Source organism: Lissotriton vulgaris, chromosome 9, assembly GCF_964263255.1.
Source record: "Lissotriton vulgaris chromosome 9, aLisVul1.2, whole genome shotgun sequence".
Taxonomy (NCBI): domain Eukaryota; kingdom Metazoa; phylum Chordata; class Amphibia; order Caudata; family Salamandridae; genus Lissotriton; species Lissotriton vulgaris.
This window is the reverse complement of record NC_141697.1, coordinates 920120937-920143057: the sequence shown is the minus strand read 5'-3', so window position 1 is coordinate 920143057 and position 22121 is coordinate 920120937. Positions and strand designations below refer to the sequence as shown.

Here is a 22121-nt window from a genome sequence, read left to right as displayed (position 1 = left end):
TCCAACTCCAGTATCCAAATGAAGGAGTTGCAATGCACTTTTGAGTATACGAAGCCGCCCATCAACAGGCCAAATCGGGCCACCAGTCTGTTTCAAGCAGCAACTGCTATTATTGGCCAGTTACCTAAATAGGTCCAAGATCTCCGGAATCAGGGCACATGATTAAATACTACCAATATTCTACAAAAAAACACCCTGATACAGGCCACAAGCAAAGATTCCCTAATCTTAATTACACCACTATCTCCCGTCACTGTGCCACAAACTTTGTTGAAGCTTATTTTTCTCACCCAGCTGTGGCCAGTCCAATCCTTTCCATGATGACCCTGCGAGCTTTGTCTGTCCACTCTTCATCTTCAGCCCATGGACCTACAGAAGTGAAAATACTGAGTCTGATTTCAGATAAAGTATATTTTTCTAATTTCTCATTTAACCATGTATTCACCAACTGATCTACCAAATTGACTCCTATACCATTTCAACCTGCAGTACTGAAAGCTAGAGTGAAATATCAAATCTTCTTTACAGAATAAAATTAACTTTATAAACTGTAAATCCAGGCACTAGACTCCAGCAGGAGCAGAGTGGCTTCAGGTCAAATTTTTCTAAACATTCACAAGGAGGTTTGTGCAGTCATTTTATTGAGGTCATCACAAACGTTACTTTGGAATTGATCATTTGAAATCTTGACAGATAATTGGCAAGACCCACTCAAGAGAACGGTGTCCACTGATGATGGAAAGTGGGCATTCACTGAGGTAGAATGCCCCATTGCTTTGTCCACTGACGTAGCAGGACTCTATGACGAGCAACAACTGGTGGTTTATCGATTTAGATTGTCCAATTGTTTTCACTAGAACGTCCTTTGCCAAGATTTGTCTAGTAACCCGATGCACCTGCTGAAGTTATGCATTCTCCCATCCAAATTAACAGCAGCCTTGATCATTTTATTTTTTTTAATGTGATTACTGAGTGTGCAAGAGGCTAGCTGGAAATTGGCCGATTTTAACAGCTTTACAAATAGGAAATTCCTAAAATAGATTTATTGTACTGCAACCGTCACCAATCCGTTTTGGAGTACGTAAAGTGGTAATCCTGTACTATTCTCTTATGAACTCGTACATGCCTTTGTGAATTAACCCCAAAACATCTAAAATTGCAACAAAACGAGAATTTTCAGGAAATACTCATATACAATTAGTACTAATACAAATAATTGTACCATCTTTGCACTTTTACTAATAGTGAGCTGGATGTTTCAGTGCTGTGCCACAAAGGCATGCAACAGTATTTCTCATGCTCATAAATGCGATTGTGAATAAGCCCCGTAATCTGTATCTAGGGATTTCTTTTGTCCCTCATTCAATCCAAAATCGGAGATTAACTCAGTCTGATTTAACCTTTTAACAGCTTTTTAATCAACCATGTGTCTCCCCTTCACTATCATGATATTTTCCTCGCCCTATCAAGCATCTTATAGCTTTTCAAAGGATTGTTTTACTGCTTTTCAGAATCAGTATCACTGCAAGGTTAGGCATGTGATTCATCTGACACATCAAATCCTCAACTAAAAAAAAACAGTTTTTCTTGGTAACAGGACTACATTTTGTTTGGAAGAGTAACTTTGGGGTCAAGTACTTTTTTTTTAAATTGTGCCTGAAAGCAATACTCACCGTGATCTATAGGATACACCTTAAGTCCATCAAGCTCAAATAGTCTTCCCTTGATAGGCACATAGCTGACAAAATGAAATGCCTCCATTGTTCGAACTGCACTAATGCCATTCTGCTTCTCTGGTAGATGGCGAGGCTCTGGCCTGCAAAGAACACAGCAAAAGTTAATTGTAAATCCAACAAACAATACATGGCAGTTACTGGTAGCACAAAGACTTTAGAACATACAATCATTTTGCTAGTATTACTCTCTGTCTAGGGCATGGCTTCAAACCTTCAAGATGTGCTTATGTTCCATGATATCAACCAACCTCTCATTAGAAGAAATTGTACTTTCCTATTGACAGTGATTAGAAAAGTAAATCTGTTGCACCGTCTGGCAGCTGAGAAAAACCAGAAGAAAATGAATGGGTGTAAAGGGAAGAGACATGTAATAGAATGGTAAGTGTTAACTTCTTTCAAAGGGACAGGTCCAGTGTAAGGCCTACTGGCCTTATATTCCATTGAATGGTTTGTAGTTTATTTAGTTTTTTTAAGCTCATTAAGAAAGGAAATGTACTTTATGTGCCCTTGCCAGTGGTTTTACTTTTATAAAACTACATTGCTAGCATGTGGGACCTCTAGGCAGTGTGAAGCTGGAAAACAGACTAGCTACCAAAACAGCCCACACTAGATAAAGTGTTTCCTTTAAAACATGAGCATATTGGACATTGGGAAAGTCTGTTGAAGGGTGCACACTAACCAGGGCCAGTGGCATAAAATTTGACAAAAAAAAAGACATGCTATTCTCTGGCCTAGAATGGCAAAATTAACTATTTTGACATTCAAATACTAAACCTGACATTAGGTAAGTCACCTGTAAAAGAACCTTGAAACACCAAGGACCAGCTGCAGAATGCTCAGGTACAACACGATTCAGGAGAAAAGGGGTAATCTTAGAGAGTCATGTTTCAGTTAACATGCCTACGACTACAGTGCAAGTATATGCAGACTCTGTACCATGAGTTTTGCTACGAAACAGCCACAATTCTTTTTCCACATTTTACTAATTAATGAAACGCAGTAATGTGATCATATGAGAGAAATATACACTGGGGTACTTGTATTCAAGTTACAGGGTAATTCTTGAGGACTTAAGGTAAGCAGGAGCCAAGGTCCTTAGAACCACCAGCAGTTTTGGTTTACCTGCCCCTGTGTGTCTGGGTGCAGATGTGCTGGTTGACAGGGTAACCTCGAACGCTACCACTGAAGTCTATGGAGAAAACCTGTAAGCAGGAAAATGCTGCAAGTGGGGACACAAGGCTCGTCTAATATGAAGATAAAGAAGGAGGACAAGACTCCTCAATAAAAAGCCTTGTTTCAGAAAAAGAAAGTAGCCGCTTTGACTGCTAAATATGCAACAGACCGTGAGAACCCTCCTCCTGAACAGGAGTTGGGCAGTGACGGTCCTCAATGGCGTGACAGAAGTCAAAATAGTATGCCAGAATCTCCAGGGGTTTCTGGTAGTGAAAGCGTTAAGGGCACCATTAAATCAATAGTCTGGGAAAATGTTACTTTGCTCTCTCGGCAGAGGTTGATTGGGCCTCAATATTTGTATTGCTCACTCCCTCTCCCCCTCAAGGAAAGTATATGATTCTTCCTTCCTTCCTTTTCTGCCCTTGTCCCGGACGAGGTCAAATAAGCTTATTCCGCCGAATGGGCCCTTGCATTGACCCCTGCACTTTATCACAATAATGTTGGCTTCCCCTTATCGTATTATACCTATATGGTTCACCCACAGATAAATGAACCCGGTGTCTCTCAAATGAATAATCCTCTTTCTCCTGTTTTAAAACCGGATTATTCCTATTGTATGGTCTTACATTATAGACATCTAAACAGTCATACAGGCACATTTGCAGTGCAAAATATACACAGTACTGCATTCATCAACAATGTAGTTTATAAAAACTATAAAACATTGGATTGTTCCAATGGCTTTTTTCAGTCACAATTTGGCTCCTGAGAGCTGAGACTAGACTGCTTTTAGCAGCATGAACTGTGTCCATTTGTCATGATATTGACCCTAATGCCCTGTCCTACATAGATGATATCTACTTAACAGAAGCTTAATTAAATCCCCACTTGGCCCGAGTAGATCACAAAACACTGGGATTTGCTGAACTTAGCTACAAGTTCAACTTTAAAAAGGCTAATATAGCTTTCTAAGTGTCCCTGTCCTAGGGTATGAACTTACGCATGAGGGGAAGAGACTTGCTCCTCATTTGTTTTGAGAAATATGCGCTATTGCAAACTCCAAACACTTCGAAAAAGTTGCAGTCCCTGCTAGGATTTCAAAATTTTGGCAGGACATACATACCTGAATATGCACAACACATCAAACCCCTTTATGCATTAGTATCCCCGATTTTTCCGCTGCATTCTGGAAATTGGAACATCCAGATACCCTTAGATTTTTTACAATCTGATTTACTTGAAACATGCCACTTGCATACACGTATCAATACACAAACTTGGTCATCCGTATTATACCAGGTGCAACTAGATGTACCTACATCACCTTTAACGAAGGTGAAATAGTGCCTATAGCACATTTATATTCAGGAGCAGAAATGCCTTATGCTTCCACTAAACAAATCGCGACTGCTGTGCAGATGGCTATCCTTAAAGGAAGGCCACTTGCTCAAGGTAAACTTATTATTGTCGTTACTCCTGTGCCAGCCTTAGCGGCGTCACCAAATCTAGCATCCCCAACGCTAAGGCCCTCCCATCCCAGATGGGTACAATGGGCTACATCCTTAAGAGATGCTGATGTGGACTTCGTCTTTGACAATTCTTTGCAGACACAAGAATTTCTACAGTAGGAGCATGTTTACCCTTTGCCATCTACTGTTCTTTCTCTTGATTAGTATAAATATAGTATTTACACCAACAGATCAGCCCAACTTGCTATTGGTTCTAAGCAGCAATATTCATCAACATGAGCCATTGTTTTTGGCGTTATGTTAGATACCATTTTCCAACCTCAAACAACTCGCACACAGTCTTTAGGCGACTGCACTGCGCAGTTGGCTGAACTAAAGGATAGGATAGGATAAGGATTTATAAAGCGCACTAATACCTGTAGGTGCCAAAGCGCTGGACGGTCGAGGAGAGAAAGGAGAACACAGAACTGGAGACTATGTTGAGAAAAGCCACGTCTTCAGTAGCTTTCTTAACACCGGGAGCGAATCCGCATGAGAGATAGAGGGGGCAGGGTATTTCAAAGTTTTGCGGCCGCCACAGAGAAGGAACGTCCGCCCCATCTGACCCTGCAGAATTTCAGAGAGATCAATTTTCTCTGGCAGGAGGATCTGAAGGTCCTCCAGGAGATTCAAGCAAGCCGGGCCGATGACGGCTGAAATGCCAGAAACCGGTCCCCGGTAGCTTGTCTCCTTTCTGGTGAAGAATTGGCTTGGTAGTTTGGTCTGCCCTGTTCCCATCATGCACTGGGACAGGAACAGACTAATTTGCATGTAGCCAGGTTCTGAGCTGGGATGGTGCAGTGAGCTAAAAAACGGTGATGGATCAAGCCCTGATCTCTTGACTGGGTAGGAGTATTCTGCATCATTCAGAAACTCTGTCCATCACCTTTTCCAAAATTGATTTTATCCACACTAAGTGTGGGAGGGTATACTCAGACGTGAGTCCCTAGCTCATTGCACCATCAGGATTCAAGCAAGCCGGGCCGATGACGGCTGAAATGCCAGAAACCAGTCCCCGGTAGCTTGTCTCCTTTCTGGTGAAGAATTGTCTTGGTAGTTTGGTCTGCCCTGTTCCCATCATGCACTGGGACAGGAACAGACTAATTTGCATGTAGCCAGGTTCTGAGCTGGGATGGTGCAGTGAGCTAAAAAACGGTGATGGATCAAGCCCTGATCTCTTGACTGGGTAGGAGTATTCTGCATCATTCAGAAACTCTGTCCATCACCTTTTCCAAAATTGGTCCTCCAGGAGTGTACCATTGAAACATGGTTTTCAGCTGCTGAGAGCTTTTGCTGTGCAAGGCCTTATAAACCCTGATCAGGACTTTAAAAGAGATGCGCTTCTTGATAGGGAGCCAATTCAGAGTTGGAGCCCCTCCCTCGCTGACTGATTCTTAGGGATATTAAGGATCAGCCGGGCTGCAGCGTTCTGGATGACCTGAAGTCTGTTCAGGGAGGCCATGCTGATATTAAGGTACAAAGCATTGCAGTAGTCAAGCCGGGAAGTGACTAGTGGGATGATGGTGGGCCTGTGCAGTTCTGCTGGAATATACGGGAGCACTTTTCTGAGGGTTTGCAGAATATAGGAGCAGGTGCTCACCGTACGACTGACCTGAGAATCAAAGGTCAGACCCTCATCAAAAATGCCCCCCAGGTTTTTAACGGTCCTAGCCAGAACGGGGAAGAGAACCACATTCTGCCGGCCATTAGGCGTTCAACCAGATTGAGTTCTGCGGTCCAAAAACTAGGACCTCCGTTTTCTCAGCATTGATCTTACGGGAGTTGTTCTGCATCCAGCCAATAGTGCCTGCCATGCAGAGGTAAACTTTTTCTGCGACCAGTTGCAAATCATTGGAAATGGAAACCATGATCTGTGTGTCGTCCGCATAGGAGATCACCTGGAACCGCAAAGATTTTATCAGCTTAGCCAGAGGGGTTACATACAGATTAAAGATGATGGGGCTCAGAGATGAGCCCTGGGGAACCCCACAGGGTAGGCTGAAGGCCTTAGATCTGAAACCCCCGCAGCTGACTAGGTTTGTTCTCCCTGTCAGAAAGCAGTGGAGAATCTTCAAGGCCTTTCCCGAGATTCTCCTCTCCCGAAGTCGTTGGACCATAAGCGTAGGGGAAACGGTGTTGAAGATCGAGCACTGCCCAGCCTCCCCTGTCTACCTGCATGCGGATGTGATCAGTGGCAGCAATGAGGGCTGACTCAGTGCTGTGATCGGAGCGGAATCCATTTTGAGACTAATCTAAGATATCATGGGAATCAAAATAATTCATAAACTCGGTGTTGATTAATTTCTCTAGGATTTTTGCCAGGACAGGGAGAAGTGAGATGGGGCGAAAGTTCTTCAATTCAGATGGATCAACATTGGGTTTCTTAAGAAGTGGTGAGACAATGTTTTTTTTCCGAGTGTCCGGATAGCTGCCAGATAGGAGAATGTTGTTAAACACCTTAGACAGGAAGTCTGCAATCGGATTATGGACCAATTTAAGAGTGAGGAGCATACAGGGGTCTGAGAGAGAGCCGGATTTGAGGCCATGAGGAGAGCCAGGGTTTGCTGGGACGGGATCTGTGGAAAAGCTGCTAAAGTGAGAGAATACTTTCCTTGGTTCTGAGTGACCTCCTCGACCTCAGGTTCTTCCGTTTCCATATGGCCAAGCTCCTGAAAGATTTTAAGGCCCTTGTCATGAAAATAGGCAGCTATTCTGTCAGAGGTCTTGTGAGAGGAACAACAACAGGGTCCCTGGAGGTTCGGAGATCTCCTTGATCACCTTGAATAGCATGCTAGAAGAGTTGTCTGCTGCAAGGATCTTATTGGTGAAGAAGTGATATTTGGCTTGAAAGATGGCGAGTTAGTACTTCTGTAGCAGAACTTTCTGCTTGGTTTTTCCCTAGCACAAAGTTCCAAACGCCATCTGCGTGCTTGTCTGCGACACTCCCTTCTGAGTGATCTAAGTTCTTCAAAGAACCAAGGTGCCATTGGTTTAATTCTTTTAAAAATGCAGATTTTAAGGGGGGCAAAAGTATTGAGGGCCTCTGTGATCCAGTTGCAGAAACCCACAGCTGTAGGGGTAAATGGGCTGTGCCTCCTGGCATTGCTTCTTGCACTTAAGCATACGGATCCCGAATTCTCCACTATTATTGTGTGTGACTCGTATTACTGTATATAGTCCTGTAATGGTAATCTACAATATTGGCAAGAAAATTGACTCAGATTCAAAGGGTAGCACAATCACACCTAAAATGCTTTGGGTTAAAGTTGCGGAAATAAAGGACAGGTTGCCACAAACTCATGTAATACACACATGAAGTCATCCACGTGTGGGAGCACATGCTGGACGGAATTCTTTGGCTGATAAAGTACAACCCAGACGCGAGTTCCTTGCTAATTCTGCCACTGGTATTAAGCTACACCTGACTAAAGAGCCCAATCTGGGTGAAACCGGCCTTGGGTTGCTTGTGTTCCAGTACAGGGAGGACGTGGCCTGGCAGTTCAGGCTGGACTGTTCCTATTGGAGCAAGTCAAGACTAATTTGCACATGGCTACGTTGAAACTGAGGTAGCATGGTGGGCGAAAAACGATGTACTGGAATATGGCCCACAGCGCCTGAAATACATTTAAGAACTCCATCCATCACCTTGTTGTTGTTACAGCAGCAAAAATCAGGGCTAAGGCCTATCTCCTAGTTACCAATTCAGTTTCATATAGGTGCAGATCATAGTTTTTTTTATGCTTAATCAAATTACGTAGGTTTCAAAAAGGGCTGCATGCTGAATAAATAAAATAGTCTTCATTCAACTCAGACCAACAAAACATAGAATGTACATAGCAGCAAAGTGCCATTATTAATTACAAAGGCATTTACAAAAATAAAATAGTAACGAAACATGAATCGAAACTTACCTAGCATGACTGTTATGGGCTTTTGCCAGCTCCGGGGCATTTCCAATTGCATATCCTTTGCTCTTAAAAAGAAAGCTGGTATGTTACTAATTGCCTCCGGTTGCAGAACATGAAATCGACAAGGTTCAGAGCACTATCAGGCTTATCTATCCTACTATCTTTTACATATGACATAATTCACATTCATATTTTCCAATGAAGTCAAAGCCAAATTATAAAAAAGAGGAAGAAGAAAAATAAAACAAATCAGGGCTTGTATTTTATCTGAATTATAGGAGAATGGGTCAATCTACTCACCCACTCACTGTGGCAAATCAGATTTTATCAGGGTAAGGCTATTATTAGGGCCTACTGGCCAGGTCTGACAAGAGACTTGGACTAACATAGGTGTTCTGTTCATTTAGAAAGTGAATAAGCAATAAAGATGCCTTACATTTTGTTTTTGTTTTGTCACATTTGCTATGCGTTCAAAGTGACTGAGAGGTCAAATTGAGCTCATATCTTCATACATATTGCTGCTTATTTTATCCTGGAGATTACGATTTACAAAATCCTCTACCCTTGTAGTCGGAGAAAAAAAAGTAAAGTGAACTTTCAGACAATCGTGCTGGGGTACAGGCATTGTGAAATGAAAGACATGTCAGTTTTTTCTAACAAATATTTAAGTGGCTTATAAATAAATTGTAGAAATATTTTAAAATATATTTCAGTACTTATGAAACCACTTTTTACATTCTTAAGTGTGATGGGATACTTTACTTGGAGATTGTGCAAAATATAAATATTTTCTGACACTATACCCACCCATTATTTCTTGTATGCTATATTCTTGATCTGCAAAACTGAAGGTCAGTGAGAGAGTTTGTGGCCATTTTAATGGAAATGTGCTGTCTGTAAATGAAAGTGCACTCACATCATGCATTGGTAATTATTTATTAAAAGTGAGAGTTTTCAAATATGAACTGAGAAACATTCCTGACCCCACCCTGATGACAATGCTATTAGTGAACTAAGGCAAGTCAGGGGTCATCGTGTGCTCTTTATTTTTTTAACACTTTATTTTTCGATCATTTAAACATCGTGTAAATGTCATCACAAACAAGCAATATACCAATTTTAAATCTCACACCTTTTAGTTCAATGGCAGTCGTAATCATGGCAGCATTAATAACAGTCACCTACTACAATTATCCAGTAATGTAAAACTTGTGCTTAGCCCAACTCCACATCCCTGCTGCGTAATTTTCATCACTACACCTCTCCCAACCCGACATCCCCATCTCCCACACGGGCTTGTGGAGGAGAATTATTACTGCCTCCCGGAAGGTGTATCTGCTTTTCTAATGCTTCCGCATAAACTTCGATGAGCTGCGGGGCCAAAAGATCCTTGAACAACTTATAAAAATCTCATGTGAAACCGTCCAACCCTGGGGTGGTGGAGCCCCGGATGGTATCGATGTCAAGTGTTACATCACCAACTGATATTGGTTCCACCATGAAGTCTTGCATATACTTCTCCAAATACCCCAACGCGATTTCTTTGAGATAATCTGTCCGGGCAGTGTTGTCAGGTCCCGTCCTAGAAGTATAGAGGGTTGTGTAATAGTCTAAGAATTCATCCAGGATGGTGGATGTAGTGTCAAGCGTGTCGCCTGTAGCAGATTGTAGCTCAGTAATGTATGATTTACAATACGGGGGCCTCAGCATTTGTGCTAGCACCCTCCCTGGTCTTTCTCCCTCCCCATAACGCCAAGCCGTGTAATATTTCCCCAGATACAAAATTTCTCGGTCCGCATTGTCTCTGTACTCAGACAGAAGAGAGCCTTGTTGCCTGATAGTCAGGGGGTTGGGGACACCAATGATTGGGAATCTAACTCAGTGATGTCCCGTTCAATGCAGGTCATCGTGTTGCTGAGATCTTTGAGCACACTGGCGTGCTTAGAGATGCAGACTCCTCTAATAACAGCTTCAAAGCACTCCCATAATACCGCCCTAGTGTCACCCGAACCAGTATTAAGCTTAAAATAGTCTTCTATCGCTTCGCACAACTCTGCTTTGAATACTTCGTCCTGCAGTGCTCTGCTGGGGAAGCGCCACTGCCACTCGTAGAAGTTTCAAGTGTAGTACTATCGGGGAGTGATCAGAGTATGTTCGAGGGAGTGTCCTGTGGGAAGCAAACCAGAAAATAACGTCTGGGGATAGCAGCCAATAGTCAATCCTGGTCCAGGTGTTCTGTTGGCCAGAATAGGGAGTGTACTCTGTTAACGTGGGATTGCGGATCCGCCAAATATCAACTAGGGCGTAATGTTCACAGAGGTCATTCAGGGCTCGCCGAACTTGTGGCTTGGAGTCTGGGGCACAGGAAGTACTGTCCAGCACTGGGTCAAGTAATAAGTTAGGTCCCCACCCAACAACATCTTCTGAGGTGCATATTTTGCAAACTGAGCGCCCATTGCGTGGAAAAATGTGGGTGCATCTACGTTCAGGGCATAGACGTTAATCAGTGCAGTTCTGTGGCCACACAGAGAACCAACAACTATAATGTATCTACCTTCTGGGTCACGAAGGACATTACTGAGGCTAAAGGGGCCTCTTTTGTGGACCAGGATAGCGGTGCCCCTGGTGTAGCTGCTATATTTGGCAAAGAATCTATGGGCGCCCGAACTAGCGCCAAAGCGCTGTGCATCGGAGGGGGGGGGGGGGGGGGGGGGGGGGCGCAAATGAGTCTTCTGTAGGTATGCTAAATCTATATTGTATGGTGTGCCCTTTATCTGGGTTCGATTTTTATTATACATGGAACAAACGTTTAGTCTATTGAATAAAACAAAATAGTTTTTGTTCAACAGACATGCTGAACGCACATATTTGAAGGTCCTCTCATACAGGATAATGAAGGAAACGGCAGCCTAGTGAAATAAAACATTTGGCTAGGATCAAACAATTTGAGATCAGTAAACTGGTCAAATTGTTTGATCCTAGACAAAATATTTAATTTCACCAAGTTGCCTTTTTCTTCATTATCATAACAGTTGGATCAAAAAAAGTATTCACGTCACTAGACGAGCAGGTCTGGTAACAGAAAGAAAAATAAAGGGGGGTGGGGGTAGGAGATAAAGTTAAGTACTTACATTGCCTGAGAGGGTACTTGTTCATCTCATGGGGGATAGAGACATGTCACATAAGGTCGATTGGTGCATCAAGTTCAAGATGGCAGCCAGATCTTTTAAAATGTATGCATCTTGTCATTAAGTAGTGCTGAGAACTTATCTATAGGATAATTCCATACTTTACCTCACCACAAGTGCAAATGGAAAGAGTGACTGTGTGGAAACCATCTTTTATTAGTGATACCAAATGTTTAAGGCTCCAAGCCCTGTTACGTTGACATAGGAAAATTATATAGATACATGTTCTTTCTATGACTTACAAGTAAAGCTGATTTTTTAACGCAAGGCTTGCCCAAGAAAGATACAAGAACAGAGCTGGATGCTGGCTTAGCTGCAAGAATTTCAGCAGATCACATTTAGAAATATTTCTGGTACGTGCTATGATATTGCAAATGAATACATGGAAAAGTACCAAGGCTAATACATTACATTACAGTGGAAAATCCCAAGACTGCCAAGTACTCTAAACACGTGGTCAACAGCAGAACATCTCGGACTATAAATGGTATTGGATTGGATTGGATTTATATTTGTATATCGCGATAGCTACCCGCAGGCGTCCTAGCACTTGAATTGCTTGTTTCACGGGTGTATGTGGCAGGGTCTGGGTTATCTGCTAAAAAGAAGGGTTTTTAATTTTTTCCGGAAGAGCAGATGGTTGGGTTCTGATCGGAGGGGGATTGGAAGGGAGTTTCAGAGTTTTGCCGCATTCACAGAAAACATCCTGCCTCCGCTCCTCTCTCTTCTGATCCTGGGAATGGTTGCTTGGAAGGTATGGGCTGATCTAAGCTATAACGCAGTCTAGGTCGTTCTTGATTGGACAAATATTCATATGCTTAATTTGTGCTACGTGCATTGTGACGATGTTTCCTTTGTGGTTTTTGTCAATAAAAGCGGTCAGAAATGTCACATCTTCGGACACTCAGCGGCTAGGCTGACTGTCTCCGTGCTACACGTATTTGCATTGTCTTGTTGGTCTCAAATAAATTCTATTCATCTTATGTGCGGACAGAGTTAGATTTGTGGTATTATTTCTATATTCTTTATTTCAGCTCTCGACTCCCCCATTTGGTGTGAGAATGTGGCCCCAAGATCACGGACTTCTACAGCCACCGGGCCGCTGGACTTCAGCTTCGTACGATGGCCTAAGGTTTGATTACTTTTATCTCTGTCTCTCTTCCTCTCTCCTCACTTCGTAGCTGAGGGACTCTGCCGTGAGACGTTCTTTGTAATATATAAAACAAGTGGTTCTGGTGGGTTGTGCAATTGCTTTGATCCGTGTGCAACCCAACAGAACCACTTTTTTCCTATATTACAAATACGCAGATTCTGAGGGACACAGGGTCACCCCATTAACGCTAATGGCAAGACTGTTTTTGTCAGATCTCTGGCTCCTGCCTTTCTCCCTCTCAGCACATTTGCATGGACATTTTCTAATGCATTTCTTTTATCCCTATTCTCTTCTTTTACTCCGTACTGGTGATGCCGGTGTGCTTTTGTCCCGGAGATATATGTTTCTCTTGCGATTCAACTAACTACATGACTATCATAGCAGCTATTTGGATCACTTTCTTCTGCCTCCTCTTTGTGGCTTTAATAATATATTTCTCAGTCTGTCGTCACTCGGCTGCAGACTGTACCTCTGTTAAAGATTAGAACTATCTTTGTGCTGCTGGCAGTGGTTTGCTTCCTGCACCATCCGCGGTATTTGACCTCTGATACTGCTGCAGACATCTATCCATCTCTCTAATGTGCATTTTTGCTCTCAAATTTTTGTTTCTGCTACAAATCCTCACCCGCATGGCCGGTGACTGCGTCCCTCCGCACTTTTCCTACACACACTCCCTGGTGCTAAGCAGCACTTGGCTGGCGGTGTACCAAGGAGGGCGAACATCTGCACTTCCGTCTTGCATGCAGAGTCCCCGGCCTATAGGGGTGGAGGAACTTTACGGCTACTTCCCATTGAGTGGCGCGGAGGTCGGTAGGCATTGCCAGAATCAACATCCATCGGTGAGTTTTGATTAAGGATCTCCATCCTCCGGGTTGGGTTGTAGCAGGTAGCGCCTCGTTTTAGAGTTGCAGCAGTTTTTGCTCCCCATTTACAAGTGGCAGCAGTATTGGCTTCCCTTGGTGTGCACAGAGTTGATGTGTGGAAGAGATATCGTGGGAGTGGTAGCCAGGCGGGCTCCTCTGTTTGTTGCAACAGGTTTTCAGGGCACCAAATAACAAGTTTCCATGAACTCAGACTTGAGTGCAGCTAACTCACTTCGGGCCGCTGGCTAACGGTACACAGCGGTGCGCTGCCTCCTGCTGGACGCCAGAGGTGGTCTCCAGCTGTGCCTAAGGTTCCACCAAGGCACAACGTGGAGGGAGTATCAGTTGTTTTATTCTCTATTATTTTGGGTTTCATTGCATTTTTTATTGTGTTACTGTTATGTGCCTCATATATTGTGGTCAAAAACTGTAAGGGTTGCATCCACCATTCCAATTGTTGTAGGGTGATCGCAATAATGGTTAGGCTATCATTTTACTTGGACATTGTAGATGATATTTGGATATTGTAGACGCTACGTGACTGACATTAATACGCTGCTACCTCTCTGACAGTTAACTTAACACCCCCTTTTAATAATTACTGTCTCCCTAATAAAGTGCCAATTATTATTCCCGCTCACTTACAATGGACTGGCTCGCAGACCTAATATTTGCCCTATACTGCACATTACCTCCCTTTTGCGTGTTACTTCCTATGCCCTTTGAAGTAGCAATAATACTGTTCCTATTTCCCTGTTATTATTCTGGGACTAGCACAGTCTCAACGCACCAATTCACAGCACATCCCATAATACAGTGCTGCAGAGGTTTTCAGCTAATGCCTTGATCTGGAGAACATGGCGGCCGCCGGCTTGGGCGGGTCGCGCATCTCTCACGGAGCTCCGCTTAACCCAGCTGAATGGCGTGACATAGTCGGCAGTTTCTCACTCGTTGGAACGGAGTGAATTCCGGCTATACTGGTCCTGATCGTAGTTGCTATTGGGCGCTTATTCTGCCCTTGTTTTTTCCTTTTTTGACGTGTTGAGGAGCCGTTCGGAGCGAGCGGACGCGGGGCTGCAAGGAGTGACGCGGCGGCTCCGCCCGCTCGTACCAGCCGGTACGGATCAGATTGCTGTGTGTCTCAGGAGAGTTCTTGGCTGCTACGGAGGTCTTCTCGGACTTCGCGGACTCCCGCTCAGGGAGGGGGGGGGGGGTGGAACACAGCTAATTAGCGGCTCTAGCTCCTGTTACCACGGGAGATCTCTACGTCGAGGGGAGAGAGAGTAACGTCTACCTGGTGGATGTGTGGCTACAGGGTCCCGCCTTCCGCCTCTCTTTCTCGGTGGGCAGAGGCAGCCGTGGAGCTGCGAAGGAGCCGCAGAGCGGCGGCTCGTGGAGTTTTTGGGGATATTAGCGGCCTTCAACTATCCCAAAAGTGCCCAGCCACTACCAAAGGAACGCAATCAGGAGGAACACCCCCTCTCAACGTGGATAAAAAAAAAAAAAAATCAGAGGATTCGTAGCCTTAAAACTAAAACCAGGATTAAGGCAGTAGCAGAGGAGGAAGGAACAGGAAATATATCAGTCCAAGCATCACACTCAAGTAAGGTGTCTGGGCAGAGGCGTGGGGGCGTTAAGGGTACCAATATATCAGTGATTGGAAGTGATGAGATAAGGGCTGCAGCTATAGCTATTGATGATGAGAATACCCCTATTGACACTACCATTGATGTGGCTGTTGGTCCTAGCAAAGTAAAGGAGGGAACAAATGACTTAGAGTCTGGTCCTAGTGAGACTACCCAGGGCTCTTCTATTTTTGTTTTTACCGGGGATTGCACTGTTAAGTCTGCCAATACAGCCACTGCAGCTACAATTCCTCGGCTGTCTGTGGTAAAAGGTTTGAAAGATTTGAAAGATTTAAACCCAGGCACTACACCAAAACCCAGAAACATTAAAAGTAGTGCTGTAAGGCTCACGCCCTCACTTAGATCATACTTTAAGGTACTACCTCAGGTCCTAGAAGTTACCTGTAGACCTCAAGAGGAAATTAGAAAGATGAGCGGTATAGATAATACCCACGGGGTTGTCCCTTCAGAAGTACCGGTTCCTGTTCATAATATCTCGGAGGAGATTGGGCTTTCAGCTCTCCACGCCAAAGGAAATATTAATGAAGCTTCTCCCTCTGTGGGTGAAACTCCAGAGACGCAGGAGAGGATTTCATTGGAAGATTTATTACATGAGACCAAAAGCGGGTTCACTGAATCTAAGCGTAACCAGCAAGAGATAAAAGAGGCATTTGATGCCCTTGATAAGAGAGTAGACCTTCTCTCGGAAAGGACTGAAACCCTCGAAAACACAGTAGGCGAACTAAAAGCTAAATTAGATTCTGCAAATGAGAAGATATACTACTTAAGGCGCGATGGAAACGCAACAAAAGAAAGAGTGGAGTCTTTGGAAAATTACTCACGGAGGAACAATATCAGAATCTTGAAGGTTCCAGAAGGAAAGGAGGGGGGAGAAATGAAAAAATGTGTTGCTTCCTTGCTTAAAGACTCCCTGAACCTGGAGGAATCTGTTGAAGACCTGGAAAATGACATTCAACGAGCTCACAGAGACCCGTTCCGTTTAAAACAGGGGAGATCAAAACCAAGAAAGATCTTAGTCAACTTCCTAACTTATTCCGTCAAGGAGAAGATACTGAATCTAGCACTTAAATCTACAGCTCTAAAAGCTCCAGATTTCTCCTATGTTGTTAGGTCCGACTTGTCGAAAACAACTCTTGATAGACAATGGGAGTTACGTCAGAAAATGGAGAAGTTTAGGGCTCTGGGAGCTACTGTCCAGATTAGGTTTCCTGCCTTCTTGAGGGTTATGTATAACAACAAAATGCACAACATTCATTCCCCGCTGGAGGCAGATGAACTCCTGACATCTATTAGCGACCATCAACAGGGAGCCATCTAGATATCGGAAGCCTTCAGATAAAATTTTAGAGAGATACTGAGATAAAAGATATTCTAGGTTCCACCTCCTCTTCTGGAGACACTTTCTTCTACTTATCCATTTGTGTGTCTTGCAAGGTAGTAACACATTTAAGGACATGGAGTTAAAAAAAAAAAAAAAGAGAAAAATAGTGAAAAAAAGAAAAAATAATAATAAATAAAAGAAAGGGAGAAAGGAAAAAAAAAGAATGGGATAGGGGAAAGTGGAATCTTCACAGAGGGTGTATAATAAAAAATAAAAAAAAGGGAAAAGAGGGGAAAATAGGAAACAAAGATAAAAAAAAAAAGGGAAACAAAAAAGGGGAAGAAAAGGGGGGAAAAAAAAGGGTGGAAAGGAAAAAATTAAAAATGAAAGTTTCCCCTTAGAGTATCTACCTTGGTAATGCCGGACTATATCATCACTTTCTATACCTTTTTTCACTTATGAGGTTTCCCTTTAAAAGTACCTACCTCGAAAATGCCGGACTATATTCCATATTAAAAACATGTAACAGAGCTGGGCAGGGGGGGGGGGGTGGACTCCCAAGAGAGACAAATCTGGCACCAACGGCCAGGTTAACTAAGGGGGGGTTTTCCGGGGAGGGGGGGGGGGGGGGGGGAAGGGGTAAAATTGTAAAATATCCTCATCGATCAGTCACCGTTCCATACTCACAAATCCTATCAAACACATCTTTGTTTAGTTTAATCCGCCTTGGGAGTTGTAATTTTTACACTTACCAAATGAGTTGGGGTAGGAGTATGCACTTTAGATGATGGGAATACATTTCTTGTCCTGGAATGTCAATGGCCTGCGTGTTAAGAGTAGGAGGTATAGAATATTACAATATTTGAGGGACTCTCCGGCGCAGGTCATTGTCATTCAGGAAACACATCTTCAACAAGAAGTGAGGGAAATGTTGAGTAAACTCAGATGGGTAGACTGTTTTATTTGTACAAATCATAATGCGAATATTCGGGGTATTCTAATTATTTTCAAAAAGCAATTAAGAGCACAGATTCTTGCCCATGAGGAAGACTTCAGTGGTAGGTGGCTATACACTAAAGTTAGTCTAGAGGGTAGACCATACAATTTGGTTGGCTATTATGGACCCAATCAGGATGACCCCATATATTTGAATAAAATCCAGAGCCACCTCCTAACAACTCAAGGTCCAATAATCTGGATGGGAGATTTTAATTTGGTGCTCAACCCAAAATTAGACAAATCCCCCATCTCAAGGGCATTAACTTATAAGAAATCCAGGCAGGCGTTGGGGGTTGTTATGTCAACGCTCGGATTGGCGGATCCATGGAGGGGGAGAGAGCAGGCGATGCACTTGGCGTATCATACCACAATCACAAATATAATCACAAGTCGAGAATTGATTACGCTCTTTTCAGTTACTCATTAAGAGACCCCCTAAAAGACTTAACATACTTGCCCTCGCACTTATCAGATCATTCTGCTATATTTTTCTCTTTACAATTGGCTCAGCAATCCTCTCGGACTCTATGGTCATTTGACCGTACGATTCTCTTAGAGGATGAAGAAACGGACCTCCTCATCCAAGAAACAAATTTTTTTATGGATGCCAATACAAACTCTACTCAGTTAAATATAGTATGGGAGGCCTATAAAGCTTACTTACGAGGCTATATAACCAGTAGGGCCTCTTATTGAGGGAAAATATATAGGGCAAAGATTGCCAATATCGAAAAGGATATTGCATCCCTGGACCAACATATTGGTTCCGGAAATGGGACTAATATGGAGCAGGAGCAACGTAAAGACTTAAAAGAGAGGCTAGATAATATTCTTCAAGAGAGGGTTGCACTGAGATGGGAAGCAAGTAAGCTCTCCAACTTTGAGTATGGTGAATCTGCGGGTAAGGTCCTCGCATGGAAAATTAAATCCGATCAGTCCAAAAAACATATAAAGCACATTATTATAGAGGGGGAGGCACTTGAAAGATCTTCCATTAGAGACATTTCTGGAGTTTTTCCAGCAAATCTATAAGGAGGAGACCTCGGTGGACCCGATATTAAAATCTAGATGGTTGGAGAAGATTACTCTTCCCACTCTTAGCTCAGAACAAAGTAACCTTCTTGATAGGCCTATTTCAGAGGAAGAAGTGAGCGAAAGTATTAAAAAGGTGAAGCGGGGTAAGGCAGCAGGCCCTGATGGTCTTCCCGGTGAACTACTGCGAGTACTGGCACCCGAAATAGTTTCTGTACTCACAAGAGTTTTTAATGACATCTTAGTAAACGGTGCGACCCCTCCTAAATCATGGGGTGAGGCAATTATCGCCTTGATCCCGAAACCTGGGAAAGACCCAGCTAAGTGTGGCTCTTATAGGCCAATCTCGCTTTTAAATAGCGATTATAAGCTCTTTGCAGCTGTGTTGGCGAACCGGTTAGGACGCGAGGTTGGTTCAATAATTCACACTGACCAGAAGGGCTTCATAAAGGGTAGACAGCTCTCGGACCTCACGTATGACCTAATTGGGGCAGTGGACATAGCCTCAATGTTCTCTCTCCCTATGGCCATTATGACCCTTGACGCTACCAAAGCGTTTGATCGAGTAAATTGGGCATACCTAGCCGAGACCATGAAGAAATTTGCATTCGGTCCAAATTTTCGGAGATCAATTGGACTCCTATATGCAAACCCCAGTGCAAGCATTATGGTCAATGGCTCATGTACCCAGCCTTTTCGGATCACTAGGGGAACAAGACAGGGGTGTCCCCTGTCCCCTTTACTTTTTAACATATACATAGAGCCTCTTGCGCAATCCTTCAGGGACGACCCAAGAATTTCTTCATTTAAATTCGGCGGATGGAAAAGGAAAGTAGGGCTTTACGCTGATGATATTGTAATTTATACCAGTGATCCAGCTAACGCTTTTCTCATCGTGGTCGAAAAGGCCAAGGAATTCGGAAGTATTTCGGGCTACGATATCAATGCCGATAAGACTGAGCTTATGACGTGGAATATTGCCAATCCGGGCGTTGGGGTGTCACCATCAATTCGCTACCTTGGAGTTAAAATAACGCAAGACATTGATGGCTTAGCAGAAGTTAACCTAGATTTGGTCGCCAGAGAGTGCAGGGCCCTATTGAGATCCTGGGCGGGTCTTCGATTATCAATTTTCGGGAAAGTCAACATTGTAAAAATGTCTATTCTTCCAAAACTGACTTTTATTTTCAACACAATTCCCCTTGCATTTGACTCTAAGCAACTTCTTAAGTGCCAACAAGAAATAAATTCCTTCATATGTGGCAATAAAGCCACGAGGCTGGCCTGGAAAAAACTGAGGAGGAGGAGGGAAAAAGGTGGATTGGCCCTTCCAGACTTGCAGTACTACTCTTGGGCATTCCAGCTTTCTCACTCAAGAATGCTCTTGAAATCACCAGATCTCACTTCAAATGGGAAACTATTTAAAGCAATGCTGGTAGGGGTAAACCTCCCGTTAGACGGGTTTTTATTTAAGTTTGGAGATCGAAAGTTTTTCAAGAAGGTGAGGTTGAAGACTCTATTAACACAATTGAAGTCATGGGTACAAATCAAACGTAAAGTGGGGTTGGCGTACTACTCTAATTACGCTCGGATTTGGGACTCTCCTGGGCTCCCATTGTGCCTGCAAGATTCTCTGGCAACCCCCCTAATTACAGCTGGGTTCTCAAGATGGGGTGAATTGTTATCTGGAGGCATCTTGATAGGGTGGGAGAAGCTTAGGGAGAAAGTAGGGCCGACACTATCAAGATTTAAATATACACAAATCAGTAGCTGGGCCAGAGAATTAATCAGGAAAGACCCTAACACCGGGAGACTCAGCCCTCTAGAACAACAGTTAGTCGAAAAACAGATAGGAGGTAAGGAGGGGGCTCTTTGGTATTGGTCCATATTGGAAGAGATAGATAGGGATTTTAATCTCCCAACAGAGCTATGGGGTAGAGAAATTGAGGCACTCGATGAGGACTGGTGGATAGAATCCTTTTCCCTTTTGTATAAATTGGTTAAACCCGCCTGGCTTAGACGAAACCATTTGTTTACCTTACACCGGGCATATCTCTCCCCGTTACGTCTATCCAAATATCAAGAGGGGAAATGCTGCAACAAATGCCAACTGTTGGCAGCTTCCGACACACATATGTTTTGGGATTGCCCCCACATATCTACTTATTGGATGGAGATCAAAGCCAACTTAGATTCAATTATTAAGACCAACATTTCCTTAACTTTACCACTTGTCATTTTCGGCTTTGACCAGAATATCACCAGGGTAGCGCGGTCCTTTTTATTCTATGCTATCCTGTTGGCAAGACGGCAGATATGTATGCATTGGGTGGATACCACCCCCCCACTCACTCCGCATGGCTAACCTCACTTTATGAAACTTCCAAGGTAGACTTGAAAAGAGCATGTAGAGTCCAGAACCTCACATTTTGGAAATTTTTGACCGAGTGGAAGTGAAGCTTTCTTTGCCTTCTTGGAGGTCCCCCCCCCCCCCCCCCCAAAGATCCGATGATCCGATGATTAAGCCCACCTTCTCTATGGTTCAGTATTGTGGTCTGCCCCGATATCGATAGTCACATACTGGCTTTACAGGCATAAAGTTGCTTTGAGTATCGTCAACAAGGTGCACTGTATATCCCTCCAACTCGTAATAAGTTCTGCCTAGGTGTGTAGCGCTCAATTTCCAGGGCCTTGCTCCCAATGGCAGTGAGCTGGTTGGGTTGTCTTCCTTGCATCTAAGGGACGTGTGTCGGGCAGATGAGGATAAAAAAAAAAAAAAATAAAATAAAAAATACAGTGCTGCAGCAGAGTTGCCAAAAACTGTTCTATATTTTATGTATGTGTATCAACTGCATGAGGAGTTCACCACTTCTGCTCTGTTTATTTGAATAGCTGGACCCCCAGGGCATAGTCCTAAGGGTTTTCAATTCCGCCTAGCCACACCTCCTGCCCTTTTTGGCACCCTAGGAGATAGCAAAGGGGCTGGAAATGCTACTCTTTATTCCTATTGTACTGTCACCTTCTTATCTATCGATGGGGGCAGGTATTGCCATGTCACTGGCACCCACAAGGTTTATTTTTCCTCTCCCACTTGTGAATGCTTTGGTGAACTCTTACTGATCGAATGTCCTTTGACTGACAAACAGCTTCCTCTGCGGTCACAAATGCTGGAGGCTGGCTGAAAGCATATGATAACGCTAGTTCACCAACTGTGTTACCTGTCTGCCCCTCCCAGCCCCCATGTGTCCCGCCCAGCCCCCCATGTGTCTGGTATATCTGAATTGTTGTTGCAAAACAACAAGGGTCAGTGCTTACATACCAGAGCAGCATCACATAATCATTTCCACCATGGGCAACCCTTTGAGTAAAAATGATTTCAATAGCAGCAAGCAAGTTCCACTTAAAGACTCCCCAGCATACCACGTGGCCCTACACCAAGGACTGGGTTCCATACTCTTTATACATAAATGGCATAACCTGGCAGCGAAGAGACTGGATTTGCAATTTCTGTGTAATGGAACTTACAACTTGAATAAATTGTCATATTTGAGACAAATGTTAAAGCTAAAAGGAAAGAAGATAAAGCCCATACAT

The 22121-nt window shown here is 43.5% G+C and overlaps 1 protein-coding gene across 1 annotated transcript in view; it reads right to left on the bottom strand.

Moving 5' to 3' along the window:
* The window catches only part of BAP1 (BRCA1 associated deubiquitinase 1), a 270726-nt gene that overhangs the window by 195562 nt on the left and 53043 nt on the right, over positions 1–22121 (bottom strand). The window contains exons 6-8 of the mRNA XM_086938734.1: positions 8329–8390; positions 1674–1816; positions 291–369 (exon numbers count right to left, since the gene is read on the bottom strand). Of these exons, the coding sequence (XP_086794860.1) occupies positions 291–369; positions 1674–1816; positions 8329–8390 (284 nt within the window). The remainder of the gene's footprint in view (positions 1–290; positions 370–1673; positions 1817–8328; positions 8391–22121) is intronic.